This window comes from Siniperca chuatsi, linkage group LG9, assembly GCF_020085105.1.
Source record: "Siniperca chuatsi isolate FFG_IHB_CAS linkage group LG9, ASM2008510v1, whole genome shotgun sequence".
Taxonomy (NCBI): domain Eukaryota; kingdom Metazoa; phylum Chordata; class Actinopteri; order Centrarchiformes; family Sinipercidae; genus Siniperca; species Siniperca chuatsi.
The window spans coordinates 28,049,738-28,062,171 of NC_058050.1; the positions used below are offsets into that span (position 1 = coordinate 28,049,738).

Genomic DNA, 12,434 nt, shown 5'->3' on the forward strand with positions numbered 1-12,434 from the left:
CAAATCTCTTCTTTCACTGCCATATCCTGTTCCCCTCTGCTGCAGAGTAGATGGAAGTGTGTTAATAGCTGTTCTCCATCTGTTAGCTTCTCAAACACGATAGATCGATAAAGGACGATGGGTGTCTTTGTGTGTGTGTGCGTGTGTGTGTGTGTGTTGGAGGTAGGGAGGTAGGGGGCAGTGCCCAGGAGGCTTGACATGAACAGGAAGCTCCAGTAGAGCGCTGCATGGTGGACGATCAGACTCCCTCACTGCAGGTTAGGAGGAGGAGGAGGAGGAGGAGGAGGAGGAGGAGGTGTGTGGAGGGTCTGGAGATAAATGAGGCGGAGCTGTCAATAAAGAGCAGCTCTTTATCCTCTCTTAAAGCTCTATTCATTTCATTACTGTCAGGCTTGTCTGGTGAAAGAGGCCTAGGTAGTTTTCCCTGGACGCTTTTTGGTACGAGGTGAAGTACAAGAACTGCCAGGCTGAGGCAGAGTGAAATAGGATGAGGCAGAATGAGACGGGCGGTGGGGTGAGATAAAATGAGACAAGATGAATCACTGTACCAGAAGAAAAGCCTTTTGGTGGTATGTGATGTTAGATACAGGGACTTTGCCATAGCTTAGGGTTTTGAGAATTGACACCCCTGAATTAAACCTGGGGTTATTTCAGCCTCACAAAGGGCGTGTTCCGTCGTTGCAACATTTTACTGCATTCCCCTAGAGAAGACTGCAAAGCTGGCTACACTCTGCAGGGAGGTTGCTGCTATCAGAGGCAGACAATTCCAGCCCCAAATATCAATTCAGTAACAGACTAAAGTCACGGTGCTGCTTAATTCAAAGAATTTCTGGTTTACACAGAGGTTTGGAAATTGACTCTTTAAACCGTTCACTCGGTGCTTTCTACAAAATCTTAAGCTTCCTAGATTCTTCGGAAATGTACAGATTGTGGGCATTGTGACACAACCGTTGTTTTCTGAGCCCAAATTGTACTTTCCCCGTGATCCTTGAGGATCCTTAAAGGTTCACGTGGCGTAACATTTGTCATCTGCCATGTGGATCACCTGCGTGCAGCTCAAAATGTATGACAAAGACTACAGACTGCTACAGATTGTTAGCACCGACAGTCCTGTGAACACGTCCGAGTTTGCAAAAACACACTGTAGTATGAACAGAACCATGTCTGTGTCCACTTAAGGTGGTATTAAGGTTGATGAAACGATTATGATGTAGATCCGATTTAGGCGTTATGACTGATCAGACCAGGTTGGACAGAGTCTGTCGGAAAATATAAAATCACATAATGTGTTGCGCTTAAAGATTCTAACCTTTTGCATTCTGATCAGGTCACTGCCCATCATGCTCACTAAATTCATTTGCAACATGTTTGAATTTTAGGACTGGTTTCACAAAGCACTGCTCACACGCAGATAGCAAATAGAGCGTCACGTTTCACTAGTGACTGTCACTTGCGGATAAATCCGCCAAACATGCCAAAATGAGAGAGAGGAAATAATCTCTTGTTGCAAATTGCAGCTTGCATGTTGAGAATTTGGTGAAATGTGCCCCAAGACGGTCAACAGTATGTAGTGGGAGAAAAAAAAAAACAGGCCAAACATGGTGAGCCAAGTGTGGTGTGTCATCAGGAACACACAATAACAACAATCATTTGTGTCCCAGCAGGATTTTGAGTGTTGCTTTGTGACTAAACTCTAATCAAGGTCACATGTGGTTCAGTGTGTTGTCCTCACTGGTTTAATATCTGCTTGTCTTTGACTGTCAGGACTAAAACATCCCTGCATGTTGGTGGAAATGGCCGTTTTATTGTGTGGTGTCAAGTCTTTAGGTTCCAGTAATCTTCAGGTCTGTTTCCAGCTTTAAAAGAAGGAAACTGACATAAAGTAGGCACACATACCGTTAGAACATTTAATATAATGTTATATAATTCAGAGATAACTAGGTGTACCTTTTAATATATAGAAACAACAGAATAAAGACCAAAAAGCACATAAAAGCTTTAAAAAACACAACAATGCATTTACTAACTATTCCAATTTGAGATATGTGAAAATAAGCTGTTTGATGTAGCTTTCTGAATGAGCTTGTAATCACTGAAGAAAAAATGCTCTTGTTGACAAGGCCAGATGCACAGTTTGATTAAAGTTTGCTTAATTAAGTTTGTTTGGAAAGGAAACTTGGTTCTGTAGAGACGATACAGTGCACTTTCCCCTGAAGGCCTGCTTTAGAAGGATTTTCTGTTTAGATTGTGTTTTATTGGTTCTGACAACTTATCTTTATTAGTTTCTGACAACTTATCTTTACGCCATCCCACCCCCACGCTTCCCCACAGAAACACACTCATACACACAAACGCGATTATTCCAGACTCTCTTTCTGTCAGGCCCACAGATCATTATGATTGATCAGTGGGAGGCTTCACTATGCTAGTGTCTTTGGCTACACTGCACACTGCTGCTGCCAGGTTCTCTTCATCTGAAATCTATAACAAGGAGCAGGACAGGGATCCAATGGTGCCTGTTGTCAAAGTTACTGCCGCATTTGCCTTGTTGTCATTTGAATTTGTGGCCAGGTGGAACTAATTCTAGGGGTTGTTTCAGCCTGGAGAACTGGCTTAAAGACTGTCCGTATTTTGGGATCAATGGAACAAGAAGCCCAAGCTCTTCAAGAACTGGATGGTGGACTCCGAGGTTCCTGGCCACATTACATCTCATTTCGATGCTCACTTTTTCTGTCTGCGGGGGTGTTATTTATAAGAAATTAGGGCATACTTCCATGAGGCAGTTTTTGTAGCTTGTCTGCTGTTTGAAATAGTCAATTTCAATTTGTAAGTTGGTCGACTCACTATTGCACGCATTATGAATATTTGAGAGGAACCCTCTTTTTTGACTCTTATTGGCTTTGTCATTCAATTAAAAAAGCATGATTTAATAGATCCTATTTTAAAACCCCTGCTATGCCGTATATTTAGACTATAGAAGCCTCAGCAATTGATTTATGTTTTTGGCCACTTGGTGGCAGCACAACAAGCTGTAAACACAACGCTGACATATTTTCACCTTATAAAGTTGATATGGTCAAAATGTTAGCAAACAGCTACCTATTTACTCATCCAGCAGACAGAGCAACATTAACATTCATTTGGAGTCATGTTTTTACCCACCTGATGTCTGCAAATCCAATATTAAGCTCTATTTGTACTCTACTCAGCATGCACTGATCCAACTTTTTCCTCACCCAAGACCGATTTCAATATCTCAACTCAAGGTTTCTGCCGGTACCAAATACTGATCCGATGCCAGTGGTCTCTTTTCCCAAATTTAAAATCTATATACCGCACTGTGTAGAGAACTTAATGGAATCATTTGTAATTAAGAATGTAAATTAAGATGAGGCCATGGATGCTGTGGCTCTAAAAGTTGAATATGTGGCCTGCTTTGACTGATTGTCAGTTTAGTTATGTAATTTAGTTTTTATGCTATCAGTTATATTCAAAGACACTGTATTTAATGTGGATTGGTTATGTCATGGCAGCTTAACAGGGTGTGTATTGGAACTGATAGCAATCAGATGTACTGGATTAATGCACCTCCACATACTCCTGAGAGCAATATCTGGCTTTTTAGCTTCTAAATGCACCGCTACTTTCAACAGCTAATCACTGACTTTGTCTGTATGCTGGGCAGGTAGCATAAAGCAGGTTTATCAGAGCTTTTTCACTGAAAACAGCTGCCTGTTGTGACTAGAAATGAGATGATGTGAGCCGTGAGAGAGACTGCACAAAACAAAGTTGTGGACTGCAAAATCAAAAAAAAAAGCATCTGAAAGACTCTAAAACGCCCCGCAGAGCTAAGGGGAACTGTAGAGTTGGTGTTAATTCTCTGTGGGTTCATCACTACTAGTGACCTCTTTTATTTTGAGTCATTGTTAATATAAACAAATATTGATTAATGCAGCTTTAAATATATTAAATATATGGAATTTTATTACTTTCCCAAAACTTCTAGCAATTTAGCTGTGGTGTATAGTCGAAGGTTACATTACAGCCTGCTTCTCATAATATTCTCTTCTTTTTCATTCAAACCTGCACTAAACATTCTATTGACAGATGTACTGTACTTGTAAATATTCCTCAGTGCTGCAAACTGAGCATCTTTTGTTTTTCAAACAATAACTTTGACAACAGATGAATATTTCCCTAAAAAGCACTCATTTCAAATCAGTCAGTGCTCTCAGCTGAAACTATGCAATTGTCACTGAAAGTGAAATATACTGCTATTTTCTTTTGAATGTGTATTTAAAGGCAACACACCAGCTAATTGTTTTGGCTTTAACAAGCCAAAACAAAGAGGACTATGATCATGGCATTGCTGTGGCTCATCCCTGATAAAGTGGAGTAATGAATGACTGCAGGTGTTGCCTTTTTTGTAATTAATAGTCATATAATTGGACAAATTAATGAGCTGGCAGATGAAATATGGGAACAGACATGTGAGGAAAACAGTTGTCTCTCAGGAAGAGACCAATCTGAACTTATGTAATGAAGAAAAATATAACAAAATCACTGGCTCCCTCCCTCCATCTGCTTCTATTCAACTTGTTGTTCTCCTGGGCCCGAGTCACTGCAGTCGCTCTCAGTTTACAGCACAAAAAGTAACAGCTGATAGAGATTTCTCATTGCGGAGATAAATAGAATCAGTGTAATCCCATTCCGTTGTCTGATCAGATACGAAGTCTAATTCATATCTTGTCTTTTCCATTTCACAGGTTCTTGTGAATCTCGGGGTCGACTGATGCAGCCATGGGCCGATCGCTGGATCTTTGAGAGCAACCTTCCTCCCCCTCCTCCTTAACCACGTCCTTTTCCTCATCCCCCTCCTCCTTCTCTTCTTCCATTGCGCTATACAGCTGAAAGTTGAGTCATCCGAGGCCAGAAACCAGCCATCAACCTACGATACCTCTCCTTCCCTTCATCTGCAAACCATGACAAGCATTGTTTCTTGGATTCCTGGCCAAGCAAGGTGGCCTATCCCAGTGCTACTCTTGTATTTTGCCCCTCTGCTGCTGATGGAGGGTTGGTGCCACGCAGCCCCCTCCGGCCCAGAGTCTGACTCCTGCTCCACCTTAGTCCAGAGCCGCTTCTTCGGCTTCTTCCTTTCGTCATCAGTCTTCCCCACCATGCCTTGTTCCTGGACCCTGCAGAACCCTGATCCGCGGCGCTACACCATCTTCATCAAGGTCACTAAACCTACCGAGGACTGCGTGCCGTCACAGCTCCGCACCTTTCAATACGACTCCTTCCTGGAGACCACGCGCACCTACCTGGGCATGGAGAGCTTTAATGAGGTGGTGAGGCTGTGCGATACCTCTGCCCCGGTGGCCTTCCTGGAGGCCGGAAAGCAGTTCCTCCAAATGAGGAAGGGACCTCCCCGGGCGGGCACGCCCTTCACGGATGGCGACGGTGATTTCAAAACAGAGTACCTGGTGGTGGGAAAGCGCAACCCAAGCATGGCGGCCTGTCAGATGCTGTGCCAGTGGCTGGAGGACTGTCTGGCCTCCAGCACATCTAACAGGCCCTGCGGCATCATGCAGACTCCATGTCTGTGCTGGGAGCCGCCACCCCAGCTCAGTGAGGGGGTTAGCTGTTATCACAATGGAGTTTACCTGGAAAACTGTTTACCCAGCGTGAAGGAGAGTAGGAAAGATGCTGAGATAAATGGTGAGTAGAAAAGCTTTGATGTTTTTTAACTAAAAAAAAAAAGTTGTAAAATATTAGTTGTTAAGGAGATTAAATCATTGTTCATACATCAACTGCAGAGTTTCCAAAAGCTCTTAAGTGCTAAGATTAACGATTGTATCTGCTTCTCTCTAAAACAATGAGACAAGACGAGCCTTGTTGTCAAGAAACTATGGGGAAAAATTTTTTTTTTTTTGTCTGACCTCGAAAGGTCAGTCTTGGAGTTTATGCTCTCAGCAAAATGACTGAGAAATGGCATCTTCAGTTGCAATCAAGCCTATGAAAATGTGTATGATTTGTGAAAAGTGAGGATAATTGTGTGACATTGGCTCAAAAGCAAGTGTGGTGCTGTGGCTGAAGTAGAAGAGAGAGAGAGGGACAGAAAGAGGCAAATGAAAGGTTTAGGGTTTCATCTGATGGAAGCGAGCTCTGTGACCTTGCAAGGTCGTCACTGTATTCTGTCCCTCTACGGTCCAGGGAGGGACACTCGATCGGCCTCTGGGAAGTTTCCTGCGGAAACAGAGTAGAATCAAGTGCTGATATTGGATAGCTCTGGGGACGCTCAGAACGGAGGGGGGGGGGATAAAAAGAGAGACAAAAGAGTGAGATAGAAGGAGAGAGGCAGAAATGCGACTGGATAAGGGCCTGTGGCTTGAAGTCTAATTGTCTGCTGCTTGATCCCGGCTCCCCTTCCCTTCCCTCGGCAGACAGGATGTGGCCTGACATCTCTATCCTGGCTTCGTCAGGGCTATGGCCAGAGGGATGGAACATTTCTCAGCTCTCCTGTCTACCCCTAACCTTTCCACCATCTATCTCTTCCTCCTTCCTCTGCTTTTCTCAGTTTCTTACCCTAATCAGCCTGTGGTGTTATTCTCTCAGTCCTCCTCCTCCTCCTCCTCCTCTGAGCCACCATCACTGCCTCCCCATTTTTCCCTCCCCAGGCTGATAGTGGGCTGATACTGAGCCAGTCGTGGGAAGCCATCCAAGCAGAGAAGATGTTGCGGTGGGTATCTCCTGCGTTATCCTCCTCCAGTCTCCAGCGGCTAATATCCCCTCGCCACCCCAGCCTCCTCTCCGCTAGTTATCGCACTTATGTAATCCCGCTTATGGTGCTTAACAGCGGGGTGTGGGCTGTTTGTGCCTTAAGGTGTGAAAAATAAAAAATAAATATACCATCCACTGTTGGCTTCTGTAGAGATAGAAAGAGAAGGACGCATTATAGCTTTTCTTCTTCCTCTATGTGCTTCAACCCACAGGGGCGAAGCGTCTCCTAGATGATGAGCCCAGGTTCGGAGAGAACGAGTGGCTATGGAACCCCGTAATGAGCTCAAAAGGAAGAGGCAAGCAGTCTGAATATTTGGCTGGATGGGTGACTGGATGGATTGAAACCCAATTGGTGAACGAAGATAAAAAGAGGATGCGGAGATGTAATGGATTCTGTGAGGAAATAGGTCGGGGAGCCGGGCAGTTATGGCCCGCTGTGCAGTGAAGAGGGGAATAGAGGGGTGATAGTTGTGAGTGATGAATGAAGGAAAGACAATAGATAGATACAGACGAGAGAGATAGAGTGGGAGAGGAGAAGAAAGGAGAGTGAAGAGGCTCACAAGAGCTGAGAGGTGGTGTCGTGTGAGGTGCACGGGGCTTGATGAGGATAGATTGTTGTTGCTTGGGTCAGGCAATAAACAGCTGGACCTGTTTGGTCTCAGCACTTTCAATAACCGAGGAGTTCATAGATTACAGTCTGTCTCCCAGCCTCCTTCACTCCCACTCTGCAGAGGGACTGAAGGTCCCGCCCAGTAGCAGATGGAGGGGTGAGACCTGCTGTCAGCACTCAAGCTCTGCTCATGTCCAGCTCACGGGGGCTAGAAAAGGAGTTTGGATCCTTATAGGCATTGTGCTCAACCTCTCCTCATATGGCCGCATTTACCCAAAGCATAAACGTTCATGGAAATACAACTTAGAAAAGAGATTACTATATATGTGTACATGTATTTGTAGGATTTGAAAGCTTTTCTCTGGTGCCCTCTAGAGGTAGCTTGATAATCAGAGTGAAATGGCATTTTCATTCAGCCTGACATCATGTTAATTTTAGCCAATTTCTCAGCTAGTTATACGTCCATATCGGACAGTCTGCAAATCACAATTTACTGATGGGCATGTAGCACATCTGGCTTTCTTCTAGAAAAGTTTGCATCCTATCACACATCTGCAATTAATGTTGCTTTTTTATAAACCGGAGCGTTGTGTTTTCGTTGTCTAACCTTAACCATAGTTTATTTACCATAAAAACGATCATTCCCTAACCTTAACCATACCATACTATTCGCAGATATTGCAGAAAGCAATGGCATTTGACTGAAAAAAAATTATCCAGAGATTGGCAGAATCGTCAAATATCTACGTTCTTATCTAGCAATTGGGTTGGGTTTTCTGGTTGGGGAGGGAGTTGTTTTGTTTCACCATAACCAGTCAGTAGCAAGTGATGTATCTTCCTCACTAATGTCATTTTCAGTCTACACAGAAGCTGCAGTAGAGGCGGCGAGGAGCCGTTACCGTAACGTTTTTCATGAAGATCGAAGACATATGGTGATTTAGGAGTTATTTCGCTATGTCCACTTAAAATACTGGTACAACCTATAAAGCTCTTAGGCATGCTATTGATTAATTAATTATCCATTAATCACTGTTAAAAATGTTACTGTTGAAGAAAATATTAACCAGTAATGTGCAAAGATGGAATGGCAGTATGAGTGTATATTCTTTATTAATAAATTCCATCCCCATAAGGGCAGGGGTAGCCCTGTTTGTATATGGGGTGAATGGTTAGATTAATATAATTGACTTTCAGACTGGTCTGGTCACTGTCACCCTTCTATTAATTATACAATATTGGATGTTGCCCAGTGAGTGCGATCGACCTCTGGAATGACAGATATGGTACAGCTTGATTATCTGTTTTACTATGTCAATGGGATCATCAATAGGAAGAGCTACCTGTATTGATTCTAATGTGACCTTTTGATCGAATTTAAAGGATGAAAGGAAGCATGACATGTTTCGTAAATGTTTTTATCAATATCACTCTAGTTTCAATTACGAGTCTCAGTATCCCTGAATCGCAGGAATAAAGGCAAATATCCTAGAAAATGTAAATATTTTCAGAGCAGCTTCAGTTATAAAAAATGACGTTTTTCAACGATCATTTTCAGCTAATGAGCAGGAGTCCGTGTTTCATACGACCACAGCTCACTGTGTGGACCTGTGCAGTGTGAGAAATCTTTAACCTTTAAATTGAGAGGACTGGTGATTTCAGGGCTATTTATGGAATGTTCTGACATTCAAATGGTCAAAGTTAAAGGTTTTGGGACAAAATATTGGGCTGTTGGTAGCTTCAGATCAGAAACATTGTCCATGAAAATCCATTTTGGTAGACCTCCAATGTGTACTTGTGCATGTGTGTGGATGTGGTGTGATTTGTGACACAAAATGTGGTGTGGCACGGACGGGAAAGGATTCATTTGTTAGCCCTCAGTGGACAGCAGGGGAGGCAGTGAGTGATTAAAGGATGGATCAGAGAGATGTGAGGAGATGAGAAAGCACATGACTCAATCTGAACAAAAGAAACACGATTGTGATAGCTTTGAGAAGAAGTGCCAGCAAACTGAAGTTGAAGGAGGACAGATACAACTTACCGACAAAGCCATGGGATCGTCTGGGTCATGACCTTGGTTGCACACTCAGCTTTGCAGTCATTTTCGAGTGTGAAATATTTAATAATGCTTGGAAAATAACCAAACAAGGACACAGTGTCACACACCAAAAGCACTCTGCACCGAGACACAGAGAGAAGGCTCAGTTGTTGGCAGTGTTGCCTCAATGCAAAAAAAAGTCCAGGTTTGAACTCTGCTGGATGGGGCCTTTCTGTGTGAAATCTGCATGTTCTTTATGTTGATATGGGACATACAGATTTGGTGAATTGAAAACCCCAAATACTAATGTGCATGTAAAACCCTTTATCCCAGTCAGTGGCTGAAAGTTTACATTTCTAGACCGAATACATCATAAAACACCTACGAGGCCTGGCCCATTTCTAAAGCTCCTCCCAATGGGGTCAAGAAACGCAGCTTGCTTTTGCCTGAATTTGTATACCTGGTGCACCCATTACAGCCCTCACCCACAGTATTGTGCACTGGTTAGTTTTTTTTAATGGAACCTTCATGCGGTCCTAGCTCAGTCAGGAAAAATCAGGTGACTACATCATATTTACCAGGTATTTGTGTTCAATTGTCAGCGGTCATTGGTGAACTCGACCAATGAAAAAGCCACTCCAGGATGTATGGTGGAAGACCCGCTCTGCCACTAAGCCACAGTCGCTTTCCGTCAAGCTGATACATTTGCCAGTTATCTGTGATGAAGTAAGGCTTTCAGTCAGAGACACTTCACATACAGTTCACAAGGAACTGACCATTATTAGATTGATTAGATGCCAATCAGCTAAGGCAAACACGACTTCAGTGCTTTGCCCAAACCTAAATGCTATGAAATTTGTCCCAAATGTAATAACTTTGTCAGCATTTTGATAATAAACTCTGACATATGTGACTTGTTAAAATAAGTGCAGGTTCAGTCTGGCTTTAAGATCCTCTAAATGGACCCACCATCATAGGATGCACCCTGTAAAGAATCATTTACATGTGTTTGTTTAAGAGCACTAGTCTTGCGATAGGCTGTCCGGGATGTGCCCTGACTCTGGCCCAATGCATGCTGGGATTGGATCCAAGGATAAGTGGATATAGAAAATGGAGGGTTGGAGGGAACTGTCTCTGCTGTCTGTCTGTTTTGCCAATCATGGTTCTCTGGAGACTGTTTGCCATAGTTACTGGTGCTTGAACAAGCAAAGATGATCTTGTCTACTTTTGACTACAACTGCCAACTCACAACACAGTATACATATATCTTTTTTTATCAGCGTGTTGGACCCTGGGGAATATATCCTCACATGAAGCACTGAGTATTGTTTTCCTCTTATTTTCTCATGTTGCTTCCAGAATCCTGATTCCTGGCTGAAACTGGAGTGTTGCACTCATGGCAGTGAGAGTGACGCAGCTGTCAACAAGCCGTGACTAGTTGGCGCGCATGTGTGTGTGTGTGTGTGTTGTAAAGATCTCTGTCATGGGGAGGTGTGTGTCAAGTCCAGAAGGGAAGCACTGATAACTACATTCTAGTCTAGTACTGATATCAAAATCTGTAAATACGTTCGGTCAGTACGTAACAAGAACATGCAGTCGAGAAATGCAAAATACGTGTTTGAGGTCATTTAGAAACAATGTCATCGTTACATAGTTTGTCCACCAGAGAGCACTGACAAGACTTTTTAAAGACTGCACACGCATGGTAAACCCACTAAGGTGATTTTAATAAATTTGCCTCATTAGACCTCTTCTCAGCTCTGTGTGGCTGCGTACAGACTGTGTTTGACTGATATCTCCCTGACTCTCCTGTCAGTTTTGTTGCACCTGTTAGGGCGGGACAAGTTGCACTTTAATCATTGTTATTGGTAGAGTCCAGTGACCTCATATGATTCCTGCATAGCCCTGCCCACCTTCAAGGTCGTGTCTAGATGGTAACGCTGGATTTGCACCGTTGTTTCTTCGTTGTGCACGTTCCTAAACCGAACCAAGCAGTTTTGTTGCCTAAACCTAAATCTCGCGAGAGTTTCCGCAAATCCAGGGTTACCATCTAGACAGGACCCACCTTCAGCCTGAGCTGAGGTTTAATCAGCCAGGACAAGTGAAAACACCTGTGTGGATGTGCAGGGCCTTACTAACCAAATTTAAGGGGTCCTCATCAAAGATGTTTTTTATGTTATGTGTAGACTCTTGAATATACATAGATATTGGTATTGGACTCAAAACTCCATTATCATTTGGGCTCTACCTACGTGTCTCTCTACTGGCCTCAGACCAGCTGGACAGCTGTTTTGTTAAAAGTCCTGAAGGCAGAAGAACAAGGATAGCTGAGTATGTGTAATGAACTGTAAGCAAGGCGAATAGGACTTTTTTTTCCTTTTGAGCTTTAACTGTACTGCCTCCACTGGGCCAGTCAGTTCTGGAAATGCCAGAACGCATCATTTCACAACTTTGATCACCGTCTAATCAGTTCTGTCTAACATATTGATGGTGATGGAAGGGTAAAGAAAAGACCAGACTGATTCACGGTCCAAAAAATGTGGAAAGAAGAAGGAAGAAATACTCATAAACCCTCCTGACTTTCGCTTTTTTCTCCAGTTGCTGGCAGCTGGCTGCGGTTGAGGCAGATGAATGTGAGCGCTGTGTCTCTCCCTGCAAGCCTCTGCCTGGCTGGACCACATTGTTGCTAAACTAAGGGATTTCCAGCCTGCCTCCATAAGGAGCACTGAGAAATCTGAAAGCAAGACTAATGCATTAGCTCCTCTCCACGCTCATATGCACACGCACTTGTGTGCACACACATACGCACGTATACAGCAACGGTGCACCCACGTGGTGAAATGTCACACCAGAAAATGGCACATACACCGGTGCTACCACGCACTGGTTCCTCGTTACTGAGTGTGGGTGGCTGACTGAGGGAGAGAATAAAGCTGATTTTTTTTTGTGTGTGTGTGTGTGTGAGCATGTGTAGAGAGCGAGGTGAAGTGTGCACCACAGGGGGCGCCG

At 43.5% G+C, this 12,434-nt stretch overlaps 1 protein-coding gene across 14 annotated transcripts in view; it reads left to right on the top strand.

Moving 5' to 3' along the window:
• The window catches only part of adgrb1a (adhesion G protein-coupled receptor B1a), a 153,756-nt gene that overhangs the window by 40,263 nt on the left and 101,059 nt on the right, over window positions 1-12,434 (top strand). For all 14 annotated transcript variants that reach the window (XM_044208684.1, XM_044208686.1, XM_044208682.1 and 11 more), the window contains exon 2: window positions 4,767-5,718. In XM_044208684.1, the coding sequence (XP_044064619.1) occupies window positions 4,983-5,718 (736 nt within the window). In that variant the 5' untranslated portion in view covers window positions 4,767-4,982. The remainder of the gene's footprint in view (window positions 1-4,766; window positions 5,719-12,434) is intronic.